Here is a 20,648-nt window from a genome sequence, read left to right as displayed (position 1 = left end):
AATATGTTTGGAATTTTAAGAACTACTATTGTGTATTTTAGGAATTATTGTTATTATATTTTAAATTATTGTTAATTTAATTTGAATTTTAGGAATTAATGTTAATATAGTTTGAAATTTAGGAATTATTGTGTATTTTAGACATTATAGATTAATATGTTTTTGAATTTTAAGAACTAGTGTATTTTAGACATTATAGATTAATATGTTTTTGAATTTTAAGAACTAGTGTCTATTTTATGAATTATTGTTATTAAATAAATATATATTTTTTGTTTAAATTCTACTGACTCCGCCTCCATTGACGAGGCTCAATCTCACTTGGCATATATATATATATATATATATATATATATATATATATACATATATATATATATATACATATATATATATATACATATATATATATATATATATATAGAGAGAGAGAGAGAGAGAGAGAGAGAGAGAGAGAGGGATGCACTCAGGTGCGAATAAGTGCCCAGGAAGGAATATGCGAACGAATCAGTGCGTGACACGTGTCCAGATCTAATAGCTTAAAAAACGCGGTGACATTTTCGTAAATAATTGAACATCGAAGTGCAAGTAAAATCACTTACAAGTGCACCTACTTTCACCTATAAGTGCATGTAATTTTGCCTTGTTAGCATTTACTTCCCGCAAACATTCATGCACCTGGGTGTGCTTATAACTATATATAGATGCAACTATTTATAACTATAGGTGCAACTACTTATAACTATAGGTGCACCTACTTTCACCTATAAGTGCATGTAATTTTGCCTTGTTAACATTCATTGATCTGAGTTCAGCGGGTAGTAATACCCCTGAAAACCACCCGCAAACATTTATGCACCTAGGTGCAACTACTTATAACTATGTGTGCAACTACTTAGACCTATAAATGCAACTACTTATAACTATAGGAGCACTTAGTATTGATGCTCAGTGTAAGTTTTTACTTGCACTTATAATACATTTTACATGCACTTGTAATACGTTTTACTTGCACTTCGATGTTCAATTATTTACGAAAATGTCACCGCACTTTTTTAAAAAATCAGTGTTTTTCATCCATTAGATCTGGACACGTGGACGGACAGAATCCATTCCTATTTCGCGCCTGGGCGAAGCATTCGCACCTGAGTGCAAATATATATATATATATATATATATATATATATATATATATATATATATATATATATATATATATATATATATATATATATATATATATATATATATTGATAAGCACTATTTTTATATTTAATTTAGATTAGCCTTTATAATAAATTAATTTTATTTATTTAATATTACATTTATTTTGAACATTATTTTATATTTTGAACTAATATGTTAATTATTTAAATAATTAAGCTTAAAGATGATTTTGGGCCATTAGAAATATATATATATTATATTTGTTAATTAATAAGACTTGAGTTAGATGGAATTAAAGTGGGCAAAACTCTTTTCGTTCTTTTTGTTTGTTTAATTTGTTAGCCCAACTAAATGTTTTAATTGTTTTATCAGCAGTCCAAGCCTCATTGCACGTGCAGGCACAGTCCCAGCCCAACGGATTGATCGTTTTACCGGTGGTCTAGACGAGGTACTTCGGATTGATGTAGAAAGGACCAAGCCTAGTTCTCTAAACGAAGCCATTAATATAGCCCGTGACTTCTACCGGAAATGTCACATCTTAGGCCTTCTACATGCCAAAACGGCAAACAATGACCCACACCCTGCCGCACCCCTTCCCTCTGCCCGTGTCCCACTACCCCCACAACAACCAACCAACCACACCGAATCACCTGGACCTCCGTATAAATTCTTATCCCTAGCGGAAAAGGCCGAGAGGGATGCCAAAAAATTGTGTTATAATTGGGATGAGCGATTTTTTCCGGGTCATAAATGCCGCCACCTTTTTATGTTGTGGACATTAGAGGATGGCGAAGAACCGCCTGCTTGGCTTGCATCCACAGAGTTGAATGCACGCGATGGAATAACCTGAATTCACCTTGAGCATTGTCAGTTGTCACCTACTTCAAGCTTGAGGACAAGCTTGATCTCCCGGAGGATCCCGGAGGAGTGTAATGATACAATACAGATCCTGCTGCCCCCTTAAGAATCAATTTAGTTATATTGTTTCCTTTACTAGTTTAGTTATGTTGTTTCCTTTTTATTAAAGATGGCCTTCATATTTAGTTTAGTAGTTTTTAGAATATTATTTCCTAATATCTTTGGTTGTACCTCCTATATATATGGGTGAATATTAATTTGTCTGGTTAAGTTGGAAATTAAATAAAATCAAAAGGAAGTTTCTTCCTCCAACTTCTCCTCTCTTATATTCTATTATATCAACCACCATAGGTAAACCATCTTCTTCTTCTATTAGCCATAGACCCGTGACGCGTAGTCAAACTACTGAAACATATCATTATATTCATCATGTCTTGGGACACCATCATCTAGATGGTAGACATTTTTTAGCAGCATTTTTATGGCTTTGTTTTCGGTTGCTTTGAAGTTCAGAATATAATTTTAGCTTCTCATGGACAACATTTGCATTCCAAAATGTTGTGGTTCTGGTTTTGCACTGTTACCATCTCATTTTGGTTACATATGCAAATGTTAATCTTTTCATTTCTTATTCACAAATGGGCCTGCTTGCTATTGAATATCCATATGTGCAACACTTAGTTGGCAACATTCTGGTGGCTATTTCTGATTTCATAGTTGCATCTGTATGTTATGATATGGTGTTAAGTTCATTGCATTTGCAATATAATTCTTCATCTTACTTAGTTACTTAGTTACTTAGTTAGTTGGGATGAATTTATGTTACTATCTCTCTTGAAATTTCTTTTCCATCTTCTACTGGATGTACAATGGTGGAGGCCAAGAATTCATGTTGCAATTCAGCACCTTCTGCTTCACCATTGAATCCGCACCATAAAAGTGCAATGTGGCTAACAGTGGCTGTCATCATTCAAGTTTTACGTATGATCGATACTAAAGAACTTGAAACAAGATGGCGATGATCAATCACTTTTTCAAACTGTACTTGGGTTTGACTAACTCTTTTATTTCAAATATATGCCATGGGATTTGTTGGATCAGGTTTTTGTTAGTCAAACAAGTAAGGGATTGGAAGACCCCATTATATTGCAGATGGTTTGCTTCAATTCCAACCCGCAAAATCAAAGTCAGCAATTATGTTTCTTGGAAATTTCATCCAGTTGTTGTGTTCCTTGGTTGAAAATTGTATTCCGATTGAAGCCATTCCTGTTTTGGGGTTACATTTCTTACCCATTCCATTCATCTCTGAATCAATCTTATAATGCCAATGCGAGGATCAAGTTTTACATGTTTATTGCAGCTTGTCAACGTCTCAGGAGCTCTACCAAAAGCAGTAGGCCGTAAGAAGCCACCTATATAGGTTCCTCACTTTTTCCGAGTAAGCAACACAACTGTACTCAAGAATACAAGAATGACAAACCTCCAAGGATAAGATCTCGGAGAGTTGTTCTCCTGTCAAGTTTGCATCTGAATCCAAATACTTGGTTGAAGAAATGTCTAAGATGAATGTCTTTGCCTGATAGCTCAGTTTCTGATATTTAGTTCACATTCTTAGAAAACTGTTTTAGTTTTTCTACAGCTCAACAAGCACTTAAGGAGGATTAAACTAAGTTTATGGAATTTTTATATGTATAGCTATGTGCTAATTCATTTTTCCATTGTAAACCTAAGCAAGAAAACAAAAAAGAACTATAGAAAAAGGGACCAGAAATGAGAAGAAAGCTAGGAACAAAGAATACGCTATTCTTGTTCCCTATATCCCACATGGAAGCAAAACGGAAGCAGGAGTCCAGCAGCGCCTAATAAAAAGGGGTCCAGAAACAACAAAAAATATACTTACCTGGACGGAGTCAATGAGCGATCATCAAGGCTCATGGCTTAGGCTAGTGACCTCCATTGCACTTTGGAAGGGCATTAGGCTAAGGTCTACCTAATAGGTGGAGCCTACGTCATAATTTGTGGTAGTGGGGGTTTGCGTTCGCGCAGCCCCTATCCAAATCATGTTTAATGTTTTATTATTTAATTTTATTAATATTAATTTTATATTTTATATTTTATTATATTATAGAATAGAATTGTTATTTGGTTTATTATAAAATATATATTGTAGTTTTTGGTTATGTTGAAAAAAAAAAATACACTAATAAACATTTGAAACATAAAATTATCTTCTTGATCTAGCAAATAGAGATTAGCCTAATACTAAAGATCTTTAAAATAAATAATTATTGTTATTGTTATTATAATAGAATACATAGTAAATAGTAATTATTGTTATTGTTATAATAAATACATATATAGTAAATAATAAAAATAAATAATGATAAAATTATATATTGCCAAATGCCAAATTATGCTAATTGTGAGATGTATAAATAATAAAAATAAATAAGGATTGATGATATATTACCAAATCATTCTCATTATGAGAATTCAGGCCGTTATAAGTAAAGGAGAATAAGATCATTCACTGAAATACTATTTTCAAAAATAAAATAATTTTTCAGAAATAAAATAATTATTTGTCAAATGACGGAATAGGTCTATTCCCGATAATGATATTTTATTCATAATCTATTCGATGAACCAAACATACTATTATAGTATTTATGATTTTAGTTGGCAAAAGACTAAAAACAGCTTAGATTAGGGATAAAGTACAAATAAGCCACTGAACTATTTGGGAAAAAGCAATTAAGCCATCGAACTCAAATAACCCCCAAATAAGCCATTGAACCCGGAAAAAAGAGCAATTAACATTTTTAACAGGTTAACTCCAGATTTTTACTGACTGTATTGCCAAATGTTTATTTTATTTACGTTTTTTTATTATTATAATCCATCTACATAGTAATATATTTTAAATTAATTATAATCAAAGTAGTTTTGTCTTGTCTAGATCTAATTTATTTATTTATTATTATTTTTTAAAACAAAAGATCTAGTGAAAAAATAATAATAAATAAATAAACAAATCAAATCTCGACAAGATAAAACTATTTTGATTATAATTATTTTAAAATATAATACTATCGAAGTGGATAATATTAATAAAAAAATAATAAATGTAAATAAAACAAACATTTGGCAATCCAATCAGCAAAAACTTGGAGTTAACCTATAAAAAATGTTAATTGCGCTTTTTTTTCAGGGTTCAATGGCTTATTTGCTCTTTTTTTCCGGGTTCAATGGCTTATTTGATGGTTATTTGAGTTCGATGGCTTAATTGCTGTTTCCCAAATAGTTCAACGGCTAATTTGTACTTTATCCCCTTAGAATTATTCATAGCTGATTGATTTGGTTTAGATTGTTCCCATGGAATTAAACTGGTTACCAAACCAAGCTAACCAACTTGGTTCAGGGTTGCCATGCATGCTAATGGCCACATTCTCTGCTTTTCATTCTTTTGATGATGACAACAATTTCTTGAAAACTCAAACAATGACAGTATCACTTCCATTTCATGTTAGCATCAGCAATGATTTCCTGCAGGCTAAAGCAGAGCTCCTCAATTAAGTTTTGATAGCATGGCCATATGTCCAGTTGCAGCCATGGATTTCACTTCACAAGAAGGCCTGTTCTCTATGTTATGTATCTGAAATTCTTGGTCAATAACTTGGTCATCTTCATAGATAATATAAACCCTTTTCACTGAACCATATTTGTCTTTTTGCCATGCGTTTTAGTGAACTAAATCTCCAGTTTCTTGATTCAAGAATTGTTTATAATTGAATGCTGTGAGGTTAAATAAAAGTATTGTACCTCTAGTTTGCAGTGTGTGTAAACCATGACTTCCATGAAATTGGAACCGAAATTAACAGAAGTTGGTGGATTTTCCAGTCCTTTGTCAAATGTTAATTCTCTGCAGTTAGTTTTTTTTTTTTTTTTCTTCATGGCTGATTAAATATGAATATGATGATGGATTATATTGTATGGGTCGGGTCTGGGCCATTCGGCCAGACCTGGATCTATTAAAAAAAGCCTACTTTAGTTTATTTGGCAATAGTTATGCTATGCAACACGGTTGCAAAATGACGTCGTTTTGATTAAAAACGCGCATCCCATTAAAAAAAAAATTCAGTTTCGATTCCCCTCAACAGCATTATGTTATTCATTCATTGTGGATATTTAGTTCATTCATTGTGAATATTTAGTTCATTCATTGTGAATATTTAGTTTATTCATTATGGATTGTGTGTTATTCATTCACTGTGGATATATAGTTATGAATTTGTGGATATATAATTCAAATTATGCACAAAAAAATAGTATTACCGGGAATCAAACCTGATTTTTTTTTTAAAGTGGGACTCGCGTTTTTAGTCAAAACGACGTTGTTTTTGCAACCGTGTGCACCATACATGGTGCACACGGTTGCACGGCATAATATGCGTTTATTTGGTCTTGCTTTAGTTTTTTCTATCATATTTGGGCTTTTTCTATGTAATCATCCAATTGAATTTATTCATTATTAAATTATTATTCAATTTGGGGCGATATTAATTTTTAAATTTACTGTTTGAATTTTAATTTAAGAGGAAATTACACTTTTGGTCCTATGAGTATTGGGGGCGTGTTAATTTCAATACTTGACTTTAAAAACTAACAATTTAGTCTTGTAACTATATAATATTTAACACATTTGGTCCTCCCGGCCAAATCACCAGCGAAATTTGGCCGGAAAAATATAAACTAGCTATTTTTAATTATTTAATTATGGCGACAAATTGGTCATTTCAACTCTTCCTCCTTCTTCCTTCTCTATTCTTCTTCGTTCTTCTTCTTCCTCCTTGTAGAGTTGCAGCAACGGCCGGAAATTGACTAGGAACAACCATGGCTTTTAACTAACTCTCACATTCTCCCGCCATCTTTACCCTTAAAATCAATCATTCTCAAATCATTTTCATGTCTTCTTCTCTCTGTTTAAACTGGTCACATTTGGAATCCAAAATTTTGCAGGAAAAAATCTCGACATTTGTTTGCTTCTTCTCGATCATCAATGCTACAATATAATGGTGCTGCGAATCACGGTCTTCGAATCAAATCTGTTGACTCAAGAAGACGTTTTGTCAAATTGTGTGCAAAAAGGGAATCCAGTTCTATAAAGGAATACTAATCCTAAAAGGCAGTAGTCAGTGAAGAAACCTAGTTCCACTGGGACTAAGTTATTAAAACATATCTAGTCCTGGTTTAATTAGGATTAACATTAAACTACTAGGTATAGCTATTATAAATAGGGGATGTCTTTCAATACAAAGATTAAGCTTTAAAGATCTATATTGTGAGGTACGAGAGTCATTGAGAAGAGATACCCAAATCCCCTAGAAAGTAGTACATGTGTTTAGGTCTCAATAGTCCGATAGGAAAGATCATTCTATTGTGTAATCTCAGGTTCCAAACAGTGTAATTTAAATATTAAGCTTTTAGTGGATTTAGGCAAATTCTCATGTTGAGAAGTGCCTCGCAGATTAGGGTTGTTTGCCCGAACTGCGTTACAAATCGTTTGTGTTACAACGTCAGTTTCAACATCACTGTGTGGTGGGCTTATATATATATATATATTTCAATTGGTATCATAGCCAAACTGCTTAAGTTACTAGCAGGATCCTAATGGAATTTCCAAGAGAAGGGCTATCAAACAACAGGCCACCGGCTCTAATTGGCACAAATTTTTCCTACTGAAAAGCCAGAATGAAGATATACATCTTGGCACAAGGAGAAGATGTCTGGAATGCTATAGAAAACGAATGGAAAACTCTAGTTGATGATAAAGGAAATAGAAAACCTAAAATTGACTGGAGCGAAGAAGAAAGAAAAGAATATGATTTCAACTCGAAGGCAATGAACGCCATCTATGGAGCTGTAAGTGAAGATACCTTCAAACTAATCGTCACCACTGGCATAGCCAAAATTGCATGGGATATACTATGTGATCATCATAAGGGGAATACGTCTGTAAGGCAATCCAAATTACAGATGATACAAACAGACTTTGAAAACTAAAAAATGGAAGAAGAAGAAAACATCACTCAATTTAGTGCCAGAATTTTAAGCATCTCCGGAGATGCATTCAGTCTACGCGAATCTATTCCTGAACATAGGATCGTCAAAAAGGTACTACGTTCCCTACTGGAAGATTCATGATAAAAGTTACAGCAATCCAAGAGAACAAAGATTTGAACACCTACAAACTCAGTGATCTAATGGGAAACTTTCAAACATATGAGCTTGAGATGTTACAAAACAAGAAAAATAATGGCAAAGGAATAGCACTACAATCAAAACAAGAAGACATCTCAGAAACTGATACCAAAACCATAGAACAGTCAATCGTCCTATTGACAAAGAATTTCAATCGAGTTCTCAAAAAGTTCAACAAATTTAGAAATAAAAACCCCTCGAATAGCCAGGGAAAATCCACAATCAATCAAAAACCACCAGGTACGAAAAGAAGGAACAGTTCAAATACAGAGGGAATATAGTGCTATGAGTGCAAAGGGTTTGGACACATCCAGTCAGAATGTCCAACATACCTTAAAAGAAAGAACAAGACATACATGAAAACATTAAGTGATGACTCAGACAGTGAAGAAGACACCAACACCAATTTCGTAGCTTTCACGGCAAATCATGAAAATGACAACGGAGAAGATATAGAAGAATTACTAGAGGCATATACTCAAATACATGCTAAATGGGAACAAATCACCAAAGTAAATCTAGAACTCATGGAAGAAAATTAGTTTCTAAAAGATGAAAAAGATAGAGGAGAAAAACGGTTCAAAGAAGCTCAAAATGAATTATTAGATTCCAAAAACAGAGAGGCCAAACTGCTACAAGAAATCAAGGTTCAAACTGAAAGGCCTAGATTTCCAATCTCAGCCTCCAGTGAAAACCACCAAACTGAAAATCCTGAAGTGTCGCAACATCACTTTCAACATCGAAGAAGGATTAGATGCTATTATTGTCACAGATTTGGACACATAAAAGCATACTGCTACAAAACACAAAATGATCTCTATTACAGGCAAAACAACAGAGATTGACCAACACAAAACAGAAATAATAGCAAGAAAATATGGGTAAGAAAAGATCAAAATGTTGCATATACCTCTAAAACAAGCAAAGGACAAAATATATGGTATTTTGACAGCGGATGCTCAAGGCATATGACTGGAAATCTAGAAAATCTAGAAAACATTCAGTATAAGAATGAAGGGTACGTTACCTTTGGAGATGGAGGAAAAGGTAAGATTATTGCAAACGGGATCTTAAATGTACATGGGCTACCTAGGTTACCAAAAGTCTTCCTGGTCAAGGACTAAAAGCAAACTTAATTAGTATAAGCCAGCTATGTGAAGATGAACTTAAAGTGGAGTTTTCAAAAGATAGCTGCAATGTTCTCAACCAAAACCACGAATGTGTTATGATAGGGAAAAAGTCTACAAATAAATGCTACACATGGGACAGTGATTTAACCTGCCTACAAACAACTATGACACCAACGGATGGGACACATAAACTTCCATGACATGAAAAAGGGATTAAAGAAAGGAGCCTACCGAGGATTTCCAACACTTGACATAGATGAAAATAAAAAGTGTGATGCATGCCTTGAAAACAAAATCACACGAACAGCTTACAAGAAGACTTTGGGAATACACACCTCCAGAATTCTAGAATTACTCCACATGGATCTATTTGGACCCACTCAAACAGAAAGCATAGGAGGAAAAGGTACGTCTATGTGACTGTTGATAATTACTCACGATTCACATGGGTAAACTTCCTTAGAGAGAAGTCCGAAGCATTCACAACCTTCAAAACTCTCATCATCAAAATCCAAAACGAAAAGGATGGAAAAATAGGAAAAATCATCCGTTTAAAAAGTGATCATGGTAGATAATTCGAGAACTCAAAATTGAAAGACTATTGCATAGAAAATAGAATTCACCATGAATACTCCGCTCCAGAAATATCCCAACAGAATGGAGTAGTCGAAAAAAAAAAACGAACTATCCAAGAGATGGCAAGGGTTCTCTTAAATCACAAAAGATTATCACCAAGGTTCTGGGCTGAAGCAGTAAACATCGCATGTTACTTGATCAATCGAGTATTCATACGAAAAGAAACCAACATGACACCCTATCAAATCTGGAAGGGAAATACACCAAATCTAAAACATACTCATGTCTTTGGCAGCAAATGCTATATATTAGAAGATAGACAACCATTGAGAAAGTTTGACATCAAAGGAGATGAAGGAATATTCCTAGGATACTCTTCAAACAACAGGGCCTATCCAGTGACAACATCCATAAATGTTGTCATCAATGACACATCATCAGAAGATCTCACCACTGATGAAGAAGGACCAAGTGTTGTTGAAACAACAGTTTCAACACCTCTGGAACAGAAATCTGAAACATAAACAATAGAGAAAGAGGAAACAAAATCCATTGAGGAAAGTCACACTACTGAGGACACAAGGACACAGAAAAATCATCCATTAGAAAATATTATAGGAGGACTCAATGAAGGGATCAAAACTAGAGGAAAGAAACGAGACTATCGGAAAATGGGGGAAGGAGACTATTGCTACACTTCCAAAGTAGAGCCCAAAAACATTACTGAAGCCTTAAAAGATGAATTTTGGGTGGAAGCTATGCAAGAAGAATTACAACAGTTTGAAAGAAACAACGTCTGGGAGTTAGTCCCTAAACCAGAAAAAGCCAATATCATCGGGACAAAATGGATCTACAAGAACAAAACAGATGAACAAGGAAACATAACAAGAAACAAAGGTCTACTAGTAGCACAAGGATACACACAAATTGAAGGGACGGATTTTGAGGAAACTTTTGCCCCAATAGCCAGAATTGAATCAATTCGGCTCCTCATAGCAGTAGCATGCATACTCAAGATAAAACTCTATCAAATGGACGTAAAAAAAGCATTCTTAAATGGAAATTTAAAAGAAGAAGTCTATGTTGCTCAACCAAAGGGGTTTGGGGACCCTCATCTTCCACAAAACGTGTTTAAACTCAACAAAGCTCTATATGGGCTGAAACAAGCACCACGAGCTTAGTATGAACGACTCACTGAATTTCTAGTAAAAAAGGGCTATAAAAGAGGAAGTGTGGACAAAACCCTATTTGTTAAACACTATGGTCAAGACATTGTCATTGCCCAAATCTATGTTGATGACATAGTCTTTGGATCAACACTCGAATGCCACAAAAACCAATTCATCACTAACATGGAAGGAGAAATTGAGATGAGCATGGTTGGTGAATTAAATTACTTCTTAGGTCTACAAATCAAACAACAAGATAATGGGATATTTGTATCACAAAGCAAATATGCAAAGAACCTAGTTAAGAGATTCGGACTAGAAGAAAGCAAAGTAGTCAGAACACCTGTTCCAACAACAGAAAGGATCTCAAAAGATTTAGAAGGTAAACAGATTGAGCAAACCCTATATCAAAGCATGATAGGAGGCCTATTATATTTAACTACAAGTAGGCCAGATCTAAGCTTTGGAGTAGGTATATGTGCTAGATATCAAGCCAGTCCTACTGAGCAACATTTAAAAGCGGTAAAAAGAATCATTAAATATGTCAAAGGAACTACCGACTTAGGAATATGGTATTCCTTCGATACCAACCATCACCGGTCAGCCTATTGTGATGCTGATTGGGCAGGAAACATAGATGACAGGAAAAGCACCTCAGGAGGATGCTTTTCCTAGGAACAAACCTAGTATCTTGGATAAGCAAAAAACAAAGTTCTATATCTTTATCAACAGCCGAGGCTGAATACATTGCAGCGGGAAGTTGTTGCACACAACTACTCTGGATGAAACAGATGCTAGAAGACTATGGAATACATCAATCAACTATGACAATTCATTGCGATAACAAAAGCGCAATAGATATTTCAAAAAATATAGTACAGCACTCAAGAACAAAACACATTGATATCATGCGTCACTTCATAAGAGAGTTAGTAGAAGATGAAATCATCAATCTCACACACATCAATACAGAAAAACAACTAGCAGACATCTTAACAAAAACACTTGACGGGAACAGATATGCAAAACTAATTGCCGAAATAGGTTTATGCATTTTGTAAAGAATATATATATATATATATATATATATATATATATATATATATATATATATATATATATATATATATATATAAAGCATGTGCTACTTCTACATAGCCAAATATATATATATATATATATATATATATATATATATATATATATATATATATATATATATATATATATATATATATATATATATATATATAAAGGGGCTCATATCTAAGCTATCAAAGCCCATACCCGGTCCGTGTCTAAAAAGCCCCAAATTGAAAATCAGGGTCATCATCTACCTAAGGCTATCCACCCACAATCTTCTCTCACACTCCAAAAATATTGACAATGGTGAGAACTAGAAATCAAAGGAAGGGGAAGATACCTCGAAGAGGGGTCACACCACAGTACACCGGCACCGGAGCATCCTCGAACCCACTGTGCGTCGAAGAAGAAAGCCCCAACACCATCATTATGGACCCGGTCCCAATCTCCCAAGTACCATTCGAAGAAATCCAAGAACAACAGGACACCATTCCAGGTAACCTAAACCTTGTTGTAGATTTAAATGAAGAAATTGCAAATCCCCTACCCACTGCGGTAGATTTAGGGGACAACATCATTCAAGATCCGAATGATGATCTCTTCCAATTGATGTTTGCCCTAAAACAAGGAAGGGTTCCTCATCTAGCTTCTGAAGAAAGAACAGAGGAAGAGTCCGAAGCAGACTCACAACCTAGCCCCATGAACACCGAGCACCCTATAGCAGTGGAAGATGAACCTGTCCCTATATCAGATAGAGAACAGAGGAAGAGAAAAAGGATTGACAACTACGAAGGGGCAGATCCTAGGGCAAAAAGGCCTGATGACTTTCCAATCTCTGCTAGACCACCCCGCAGGCACCCTAATATTCCACCACCTAGACAGTCTAAATCTAAGAAACCAAAAGAAAGGAATGCAGAGGAAGAATAGAATTGGGTTCCGGATGAGATGAGTGAAGATTCTGGTTGTGGACATATAAGAACTCGAGCCAAAAAGAAACAAAAATTAGCTGCTAAAAGGGGGGAAAATAGAAAGTGGTTAAACCAATTGCCAAATAAAAGGGAAAACAGAAAGTGGTTAAAGAAGGTGACCTGTCAAAACTACCAAAACCATATAGCCAAAAGTTTCTGAAAAAAGGAAAACTCCAAAATGTGGGATAAATTTCTAAGGAAAAAGATCATAAATCAAAAGCTCCTTGTTCCGGACAACTTAGACAACTATGAACAGATTTCAGATGTTCTAACCAAGAATCAACTATTAGGATCAGTTACAAATATTGATCCCTATGAAGAACAAGCCATCAAAGAGTTCTACTGCAACCTCACCAAAGAAACAAATACACCAAGTAGTCCTATGTATTTGGGGACCAGGCCTGGTTTAGTCAGTAGAAGGTTACAAATATTTCGTGCTGTTCGTTGATGATTTTTCACGCTTTGTTTGGTATTTTCCAATGAAGTGTAAATCTGATATATATATTCCATATTGACTAAGTTTCGTGCTTTGTAGAAAAATGCTTTTCCACCACCACTAAATGTGTCCAGCCCGATATGGGCGGGGAATACCAAAAGCTACATTTGGTGTTCTCCGCCGCATGCATTCTCACCAGTATTCATGTCAAGACACACGCGAACAAAATGGACGTGTGGAGCGTAAGCACCGCCATGTAGTTGAAACCGGGCTAACTTTGCTAGCCCAGAGTCATGTCCCACAAAAATACTAGCATTACGCGTTTGAGTCTGCAATTCACCTAATCAATCGCCTACCGTCCCCCGCTTCCCAAAATGTCAGTCCTTATTTTATGTTATTTATAAAGTCTTTGAACTACAATATGCTTTGTGTGTTCGGGTGCGAGTGCTTCCCATTCCTTCGCCCGTACAATAGACCTAAAACGAATTTTCACTCTATCTCTTGTGTATTTCTGGGGTACCCGGAGTCCTTTCTTGGTTCCAGGTGTTTACACATGGAAACAGGGCGCATTTATGTTGCAAGACTAGTGCAGTTCAACGAAGAGGTGTTCCCGTTTAATAATGTGCAACGCAGTGCCGCTATTACTTCTAGCACCACAACGCGCCCTTGGGCGAGTGCACAACTTTGTCAACCCATGCAGTCCTCACCGCACCCACCTACGAGACAGCCATCTGAAACAAGATATATATTTATACGTAAATGTGTACAGGAGTAAAGAAGATAAAATCGGTGTTTATTTTTCGACTGTGAAAACTGCATAGACAAGTAGCTTAAATACATAGAAAAGACCTCAAAAAACTCAACTGAACTAGAACAAGTCATAATAAATTATTTCTCCTAAATAATATCTATAATTCTAAACAAAAGGAAGACCATAACAAACAAAGACTAGAACAGACTAAAAACCAAACTAAAAATAATAATTGAGACAATAATAGCAAAGATAAAATATGCAGTACGTTGCACTAAATTTCAACACTCCCTCATAGTGCAAATGCACTGTCCACCATGCCATGAGAACTCCTGAAAGTTTAAAACTTAACCTTGCCAAGTGCTTTTGTAAATATATCAGCGACCTGATCTTCATATTCGGTACGTACCTTCTGCAATTGAATATCTTGAGTCAAGACTTTCTCCCGAACAAAATGGCAATGATAATCAATGTGTTTCGTACGGGCATGAAAAACTGGATTTCCTGCAAGCTTGATGGAACTTTCATTGTCACACCGAATAGGAACCGGATAATCCACAACATTAAGCATATCTTAAATAAGCCGTTTAAGCCAAATGCATTCTTGAGTAGCCATAGTAGATGCTACATATTCAGCTTCACAACTAGAAAGTGCAACTGTACTTTGTTTCTTACTACACCAAGATATCGCAGCTGAACCTGTATTAAAGCAATAACCTATCGTGGAACGTCTATCATTGACATCTCCCGCCCAATCTGCATCAACAAAACCATTCAAAAGATTCAAAGTTCCTTTAGTATAACGAAAAATACTCTTAGTTGCAACAAAGTGACTATCATGCGGTTCTGTCTTAGATTGAGATATGACACCTACAGAGTAAGAAATGTCAGGCCTTGTAATGGTTAAATAGAATAAACTACCAAGAAACTGACGGAAAAGAGTTGCATCTTCTAGTTGTTTTCCTCCATCCTTAGTCAACTTTAAACCAGGTTCCATAGGAGTAGTCACTGCATTTGACTCACTCATACCAAACCGATCTAATAACCTTGCTGCATATCCTCTTTGGGAAACAAAATAACCTTCTGCTCTTTTAACTTCAAGACCAAAACGAAGAAACAAAGCATCTTGAAGATGATAAATTTCAGCACTATCATCGCAACTAATGGTCATGTCATCCACATATAAAAGGAGCATTGTACTCCCCGATGTAGTCTTCTTAACAAATAAACTTGAATCTGCATCAGAAGATTTAAAACCACGAAACGCAAGGTATTGAGCAATTTTACCAAACCAGGCACGTGGTACTTGTTTGAGGCCATACAAAGCCTTCTTGAGACAACAGACATAATCCAGAGGGGTTTTAGAAACAAACTCCATTGGCTGCTCCATAAAGATATCGCGATCTAACTCCCCATAAAGAAAGGCATTATTCACATCTAGTTGCCACAACTTCCAATATTTGCAAGCAGCCAAAGAAAACAACATCCGAATTGTGGCCATTTTAGCAACAGGGCTGAACGTCTCTTCATAATCCTGACCGTATGCTTGAGAATAGGGGTGTGCAAAACCCGAGAAATCCGACCCTCCCGCCCGACCCGAAACCCGACGGGCGAGTTCGTGAAGCGAACCGTATCCGAAACCCCTACCCGATCCGATGCTACGCTACAAGACGGATGCAAGGGGTTTGGGTGGGAGGCAGTAAACGCCACCCGAACCCGTCTGAACATCCGATAAAACCCTAGGGTTTTTTTACCCTATGTAATACGACGTTGTTTGGTTTATATATATATATATATATATATATATATATATATTACTCATTTCATTGAGCGCAGGCGAGCTCCCATTTCACTCTTCTAGACTTCTCTCAATCTCTCATCTCTCATCTCTCGTTCTCTCTTTCGCTCTGGTCTTTGAGACTTTGAGTCTTACTCTCTAAGACTCTGAGTCTTTGTTTGTTAGAGTGTTAGACACTCGCAGAGTCGCAGTTGTAGTCTGGTGGAAGCCCTATTCGGAAACTCGGAGTAGCGACTGGCGGAGTGGTGGAACGGTGGAAGCCCTAGACCCTAGTCCGGTCACCAGACTCCGGTGGAACTGTGGAACTGTGGAACGGTGGAATAGTGGATTCGAAGCCCTTTGTTCTCGAGGGATTAAATTTGAGAAATGAAGTAATTACTAAACCCTATTTATATTTTCGTTATAGATTATTGTGTATTTGTCTTCTTGATTAGGGTTTCTAATTTTTATGATTATGTGGACTGTGATACTTGTAAATCCGTTGAGAAGTTCCGGATTGCATGTCACTAGTCCTTTGAGTTTGAATTTGTGAATTGTGTGATTAGGGTTTCTAATTTGTAACCTAATATGTGGACTCACTGGACTATGATACTTGTAAATCCGTTGAGAAGTTCCGGATTGCATGTCACTAGTCCTTTGAGTGTGAATTTGTGAATTGTGTGATTAGGGTTTCTAATTTGTAACCTAATATGTAGACTCACTGGACTATGATACTTGTAAATCCATTGAGAAGTTCCGGATTGCATGTCACTAGTCCTTTGAGTGTGAATTTGTGAATTGTGTGATTAGGGTTTCTAATTTGTAACCTAATATGTGGACTCACTGGACTATGATACTTGTAAATCCGTTGAGAATTTTCGGATTGCATGTCAGTAGTTCTTTGAGTGTGAATTTGTGAATTGTTTGATTAGGGTTTCTAATTTGTAACCTAATATGTGGTGGAAGCCATACTGCCCTAGCCCCTTGCCACTGTGGAAGTGTGGAACTCAGGAACTATGTGTGAAATACTGAAATCCATATAAATGTTAAGCATGATGGTATTGTTGTGGAAGCCATATAAATGTGGGAGTGTGTCTTGCACTCATGTGTGACTGAAATCCATATAAATGATGAGCATATAAAGTAGCATACATCTACTTAGCTTGAATGCCTGATTATGGATTTCATTGTAAATTGTAATTTGTAAGTTGTAATTTGTAAATATGAAATTGTAAGTTTATGGATATGTGACCCTTAAATCATTTATGTGCAATTCTGCATACATGATGAAATGTTCAATTGCCTGAATTCTGCCTGTTTAACACTTTAATTAATTGATACATGTGACAAAGCCCATTCTCTGTTGATGATTTTGAATGAGTGATTTCCCATTCTGTGTCACTGATACTTTCCCCTTTTTAGATGGAAAGTGTTAGTGGTGTTACTGGTGTATCTGGAACCCAACCTGAGTTGGAAGCACAAGTTGTAGAGACTGTTACTCCTCAGTCTCAGCAGCCTTTGCCTCCACCTGTTCCAAAGAAAAGGAAAGAGGTTGAATCCAGGGCTCCATGTTGGGATCACTTTGAAAAGATCAAAGACAGTGATGGCATTGTCATCAAAGGAAAATGTATATATTGTGCAAAAGTGTATTGCTGTGAGACCAAGAAACATGGGACTTCTTCACTCAGACTTCATGTGGTAAACTGCCTTAAAAATCCTCACTTTAAGGAGACAAGGCAGTCCCTACTTACATTCCAACCTGCACCTTCTTCTGCTGGAACTCAAAGTAGTGAAGGAACTGAAGGGGTGTTGGGTACTTGGGTGTTTGATCAAGACTTGATAAAGAGAGCCTTAGTTGAGATGATTATTTTAAATGAACTTCCTTTTAGGATTTTTGAGGGACAGGGTTTTAGAAAGTTTGTTTTAGTTTGCTGTCCTAGGTTTAAAATCCCTTCAAGATGGACTATCAGTAGGGGCATTTTCAAGATATTTTCTGATGAGAGGGTCAACTTGAAGAAGTTTTTTAGGCTTAGCAGTAAGAGGGTAAGTATCACAATTAATACTTGGACCTCAGTCCAGAGAATAAACTACATGTGCATAACTGCACATTTCATTGATAGTGAATGGAAGCTGCAAAAGAAGATTATTTCATTTGTTCCTATATATTCCCACAAGGGGGAAAGTATTGCAAAGCCTTTAGAGAGTTGCCTTTTGGACTGGGGTCTAAAATCAGTGTTTAGTGTGACAGTAGATAATGCTTCCAGCAATGATACTGCCCTAGGATTCTTGAAGAAGAAGTTGGGCTCTTGGGGTTGTACTGCTGTTAGGTGTAAGTATTTGCACATGAGGTGCATTGCTCACATTCTTAACTTGGTGGTACAGGATGGGTTGAAAGAATGTGAAAGTTCTGTTAAGAAAGTCAGGGATGCTGTTAGGTATGTGAGGAGCTCACCTGCTAGGTTGTAGAAGTTTAAATCACTAGCTGATCTAATTGGGGTGGAAGCTAAGAATTCTCTGTGTCTAGATGTCCCTACAAGGTGGAATTCCACATATATGATGCTTAATACTGCGTTATTGTTTCAGAAGGTATTTGAAGCCTATGATGATCATGACAGTTCATTTAAATCTGATTTGGGTGGAAGTGTACCTGATTTCTTAGATTGGGAATCCATTCAATCTTTGGTTATGATTCTGAAATGTTTTTATGAAATGACTGTTAGGATTTCTGGATCATTGTATGTGACTTCTAATACCTTCTTCTCTGAGATTTCTGATTTGTCTTGCTTGTTGAAAAATATGGAGGAAGCTACAGAAGATAGTGTTAAACTGATGGGTAAAAATATGAGGGCAAAATTTGATAAGTATTGGGGTGAGCCTGAAAAAATGAATTTTTTGATATTCAATGCAAATATCTTAGACCCCAGGGACAAAATTGAGTATATGCCCATTCAGTTTAACCAGTTATATGGTGAGGACAAGGGTAAAACAATGTTTGATAAGATTATTGTTGGCCTTAAGGAGTTGTTTGAAGATTATGTTGCATGCTTCCCTGTCCAGTCTGTTGAACAATCTGAAAAATCTTCTCCCTCAATAACAATATCTGATTCTGTTTCTGTTGGGAGACCTCAATCATTACTGAAATCTCAGATTAAGAAGCAAAAATTGGTGAGTGGGGATTTGTCTAGGAAAATAACTGAGTTGGAAGTGTATCTCTCTGAGGTTATTGTGGATGAGGATGATTCATTTGACCTTCTAAGATGGTGGAAGCAACAATCTGAAAGGTTCCCTGTCTTATCTAAAATGGCAAGGGATATTCTAGCTGTTCCAATATCAACTGTTGCTTCAGAATCAACATTCAGTACAAGTGGAAGGGTACTTGATGCCTTTAGGAGTTCCCTAACTCCTAGAATTGTTGAGGCATTGGTGTGTGCACAGGATTGGCTAAGGTTAAGCAATCAACCAATCTCAATTGAAGAAAATCTTGATGATGTTGAAAGGATTGAGAAAGGTATATACTTCTAACTACCATTTTGTATCTGTTTAATTGTTTAATTTCTGTTTTAATTTCCTTTTTGTATTTGTACTGCAGAGTTGTGCAGCACATCCAGCACTGGAACTGGAATGCCTACAATTGTTGTATGTTTACAATTTCCATTAATTTATTTTGAAATCTGAATTTGTGATTACTTATTTGATTTCATGATAAATTTATGCCTCTGTATCAGTGTATCATGTATGTGTATCAATGATTCAAATCAATGTCCCTCATGAGGCTGGGAAGTTGGAACTGGAACTGGAAAGTGCTCATGGCTAGGTAACATTTTAAATGTTGCTGCCATTGAGCTCAGGTATCAGTATAAGTACTGACTAAATGTCTAAATGTGACTTCTGACTTCTGACTTACTATACTTATAACTGTATAACTGTTCATTATTGTGCAATGATGATGCTTCCACCATGTTCTCTGAATATATAGAATTGGGTTTGGAATGTTGCCTATGAAGTGTGGTGTATTCCATACTCATTGAGTAGTGTTCCCCCAATCCTAAATTGATATGGAAAAAAAAAACTATCTGAGCACTCTTTGAGTCTTTGCTATTTAAATATAATTCATTAGTTGTTCCAGTATAAGTATTATTGTGCTATGATGATGCTTCCACCATGTTCTCTGAATATTTAGAATTGGGTTTGGTATGTTGCCTATGAAGTGTGGTGTTTATGCCATACTCATTGAGTAGTATGCCCCCAATCCTAACTTGATATGGAAAAAAAAGCTCTCTGAGTACTCTTTTAGTCTTTTACAGTTTGTGTGATTGTGTCAATCCTAACTTCAAATGTTTTGAACTTATTGTGTTTTTATGTGTTCACTTATCAGGAAGAAGAATAGACTAATAGAGATAGAGACATAGAGTACTCTATATTATCTTAATCATATATTCATATATTACTTTTGGAGTTTTGGATTTCTGGCT

The 20,648-nt window shown here is 35.8% G+C and overlaps 1 protein-coding gene across 1 annotated transcript; it reads left to right on the top strand.

The window, feature by feature from the left end:
* The first annotated feature begins 18,729 nt into the window (after positions 1-18,729).
* On the top strand, positions 18,730-19,990 carry LOC109193376 (zinc finger BED domain-containing protein RICESLEEPER 2-like). Its single transcript, XM_019344230.1, has 3 exons — positions 18,730-19,684; positions 19,766-19,816; positions 19,902-19,990. The coding sequence occupies exons 1-3, from the start codon at positions 18,730-18,732 to the stop codon at positions 19,988-19,990; spliced, it is 1,095 nt and encodes a 364-aa protein (XP_019199775.1).
* The last annotated feature ends 658 nt before the right edge of the window (positions 19,991-20,648 follow it).

The sequence above is a fragment of the Ipomoea nil genome, unplaced genomic scaffold (assembly GCF_001879475.1).
Source record: "Ipomoea nil cultivar Tokyo-kokei standard unplaced genomic scaffold, Asagao_1.1 scaffold1869, whole genome shotgun sequence".
NCBI classification, from domain to species: domain Eukaryota; kingdom Viridiplantae; phylum Streptophyta; class Magnoliopsida; order Solanales; family Convolvulaceae; genus Ipomoea; species Ipomoea nil.
The sequence above is the reverse complement of the archived record's forward strand: the minus strand, read 5'-3'. Positions and strand labels throughout refer to the sequence as shown.

Bases quoted from the DNA above. Each gene is read 5' to 3' on its own strand.
- LOC109193376 (XM_019344230.1), top strand. From the start codon at position 18,730: ATGATGCTTAATACTGCGTTATTGTTTCAGAAGGTATTTGAAGCCTAT. The intron at 19,685-19,765 runs GTATATACTTCT...TTTGTACTGCAG, and splicing joins TGTTGAAAGGATTGAGAAAG to AGTTGTGCAGCACATCCAGC. The intron at 19,817-19,901 runs GTTTACAATTTC...CCTCTGTATCAG, and splicing joins AATGCCTACAATTGTTGTAT to TGTATCATGTATGTGTATCA.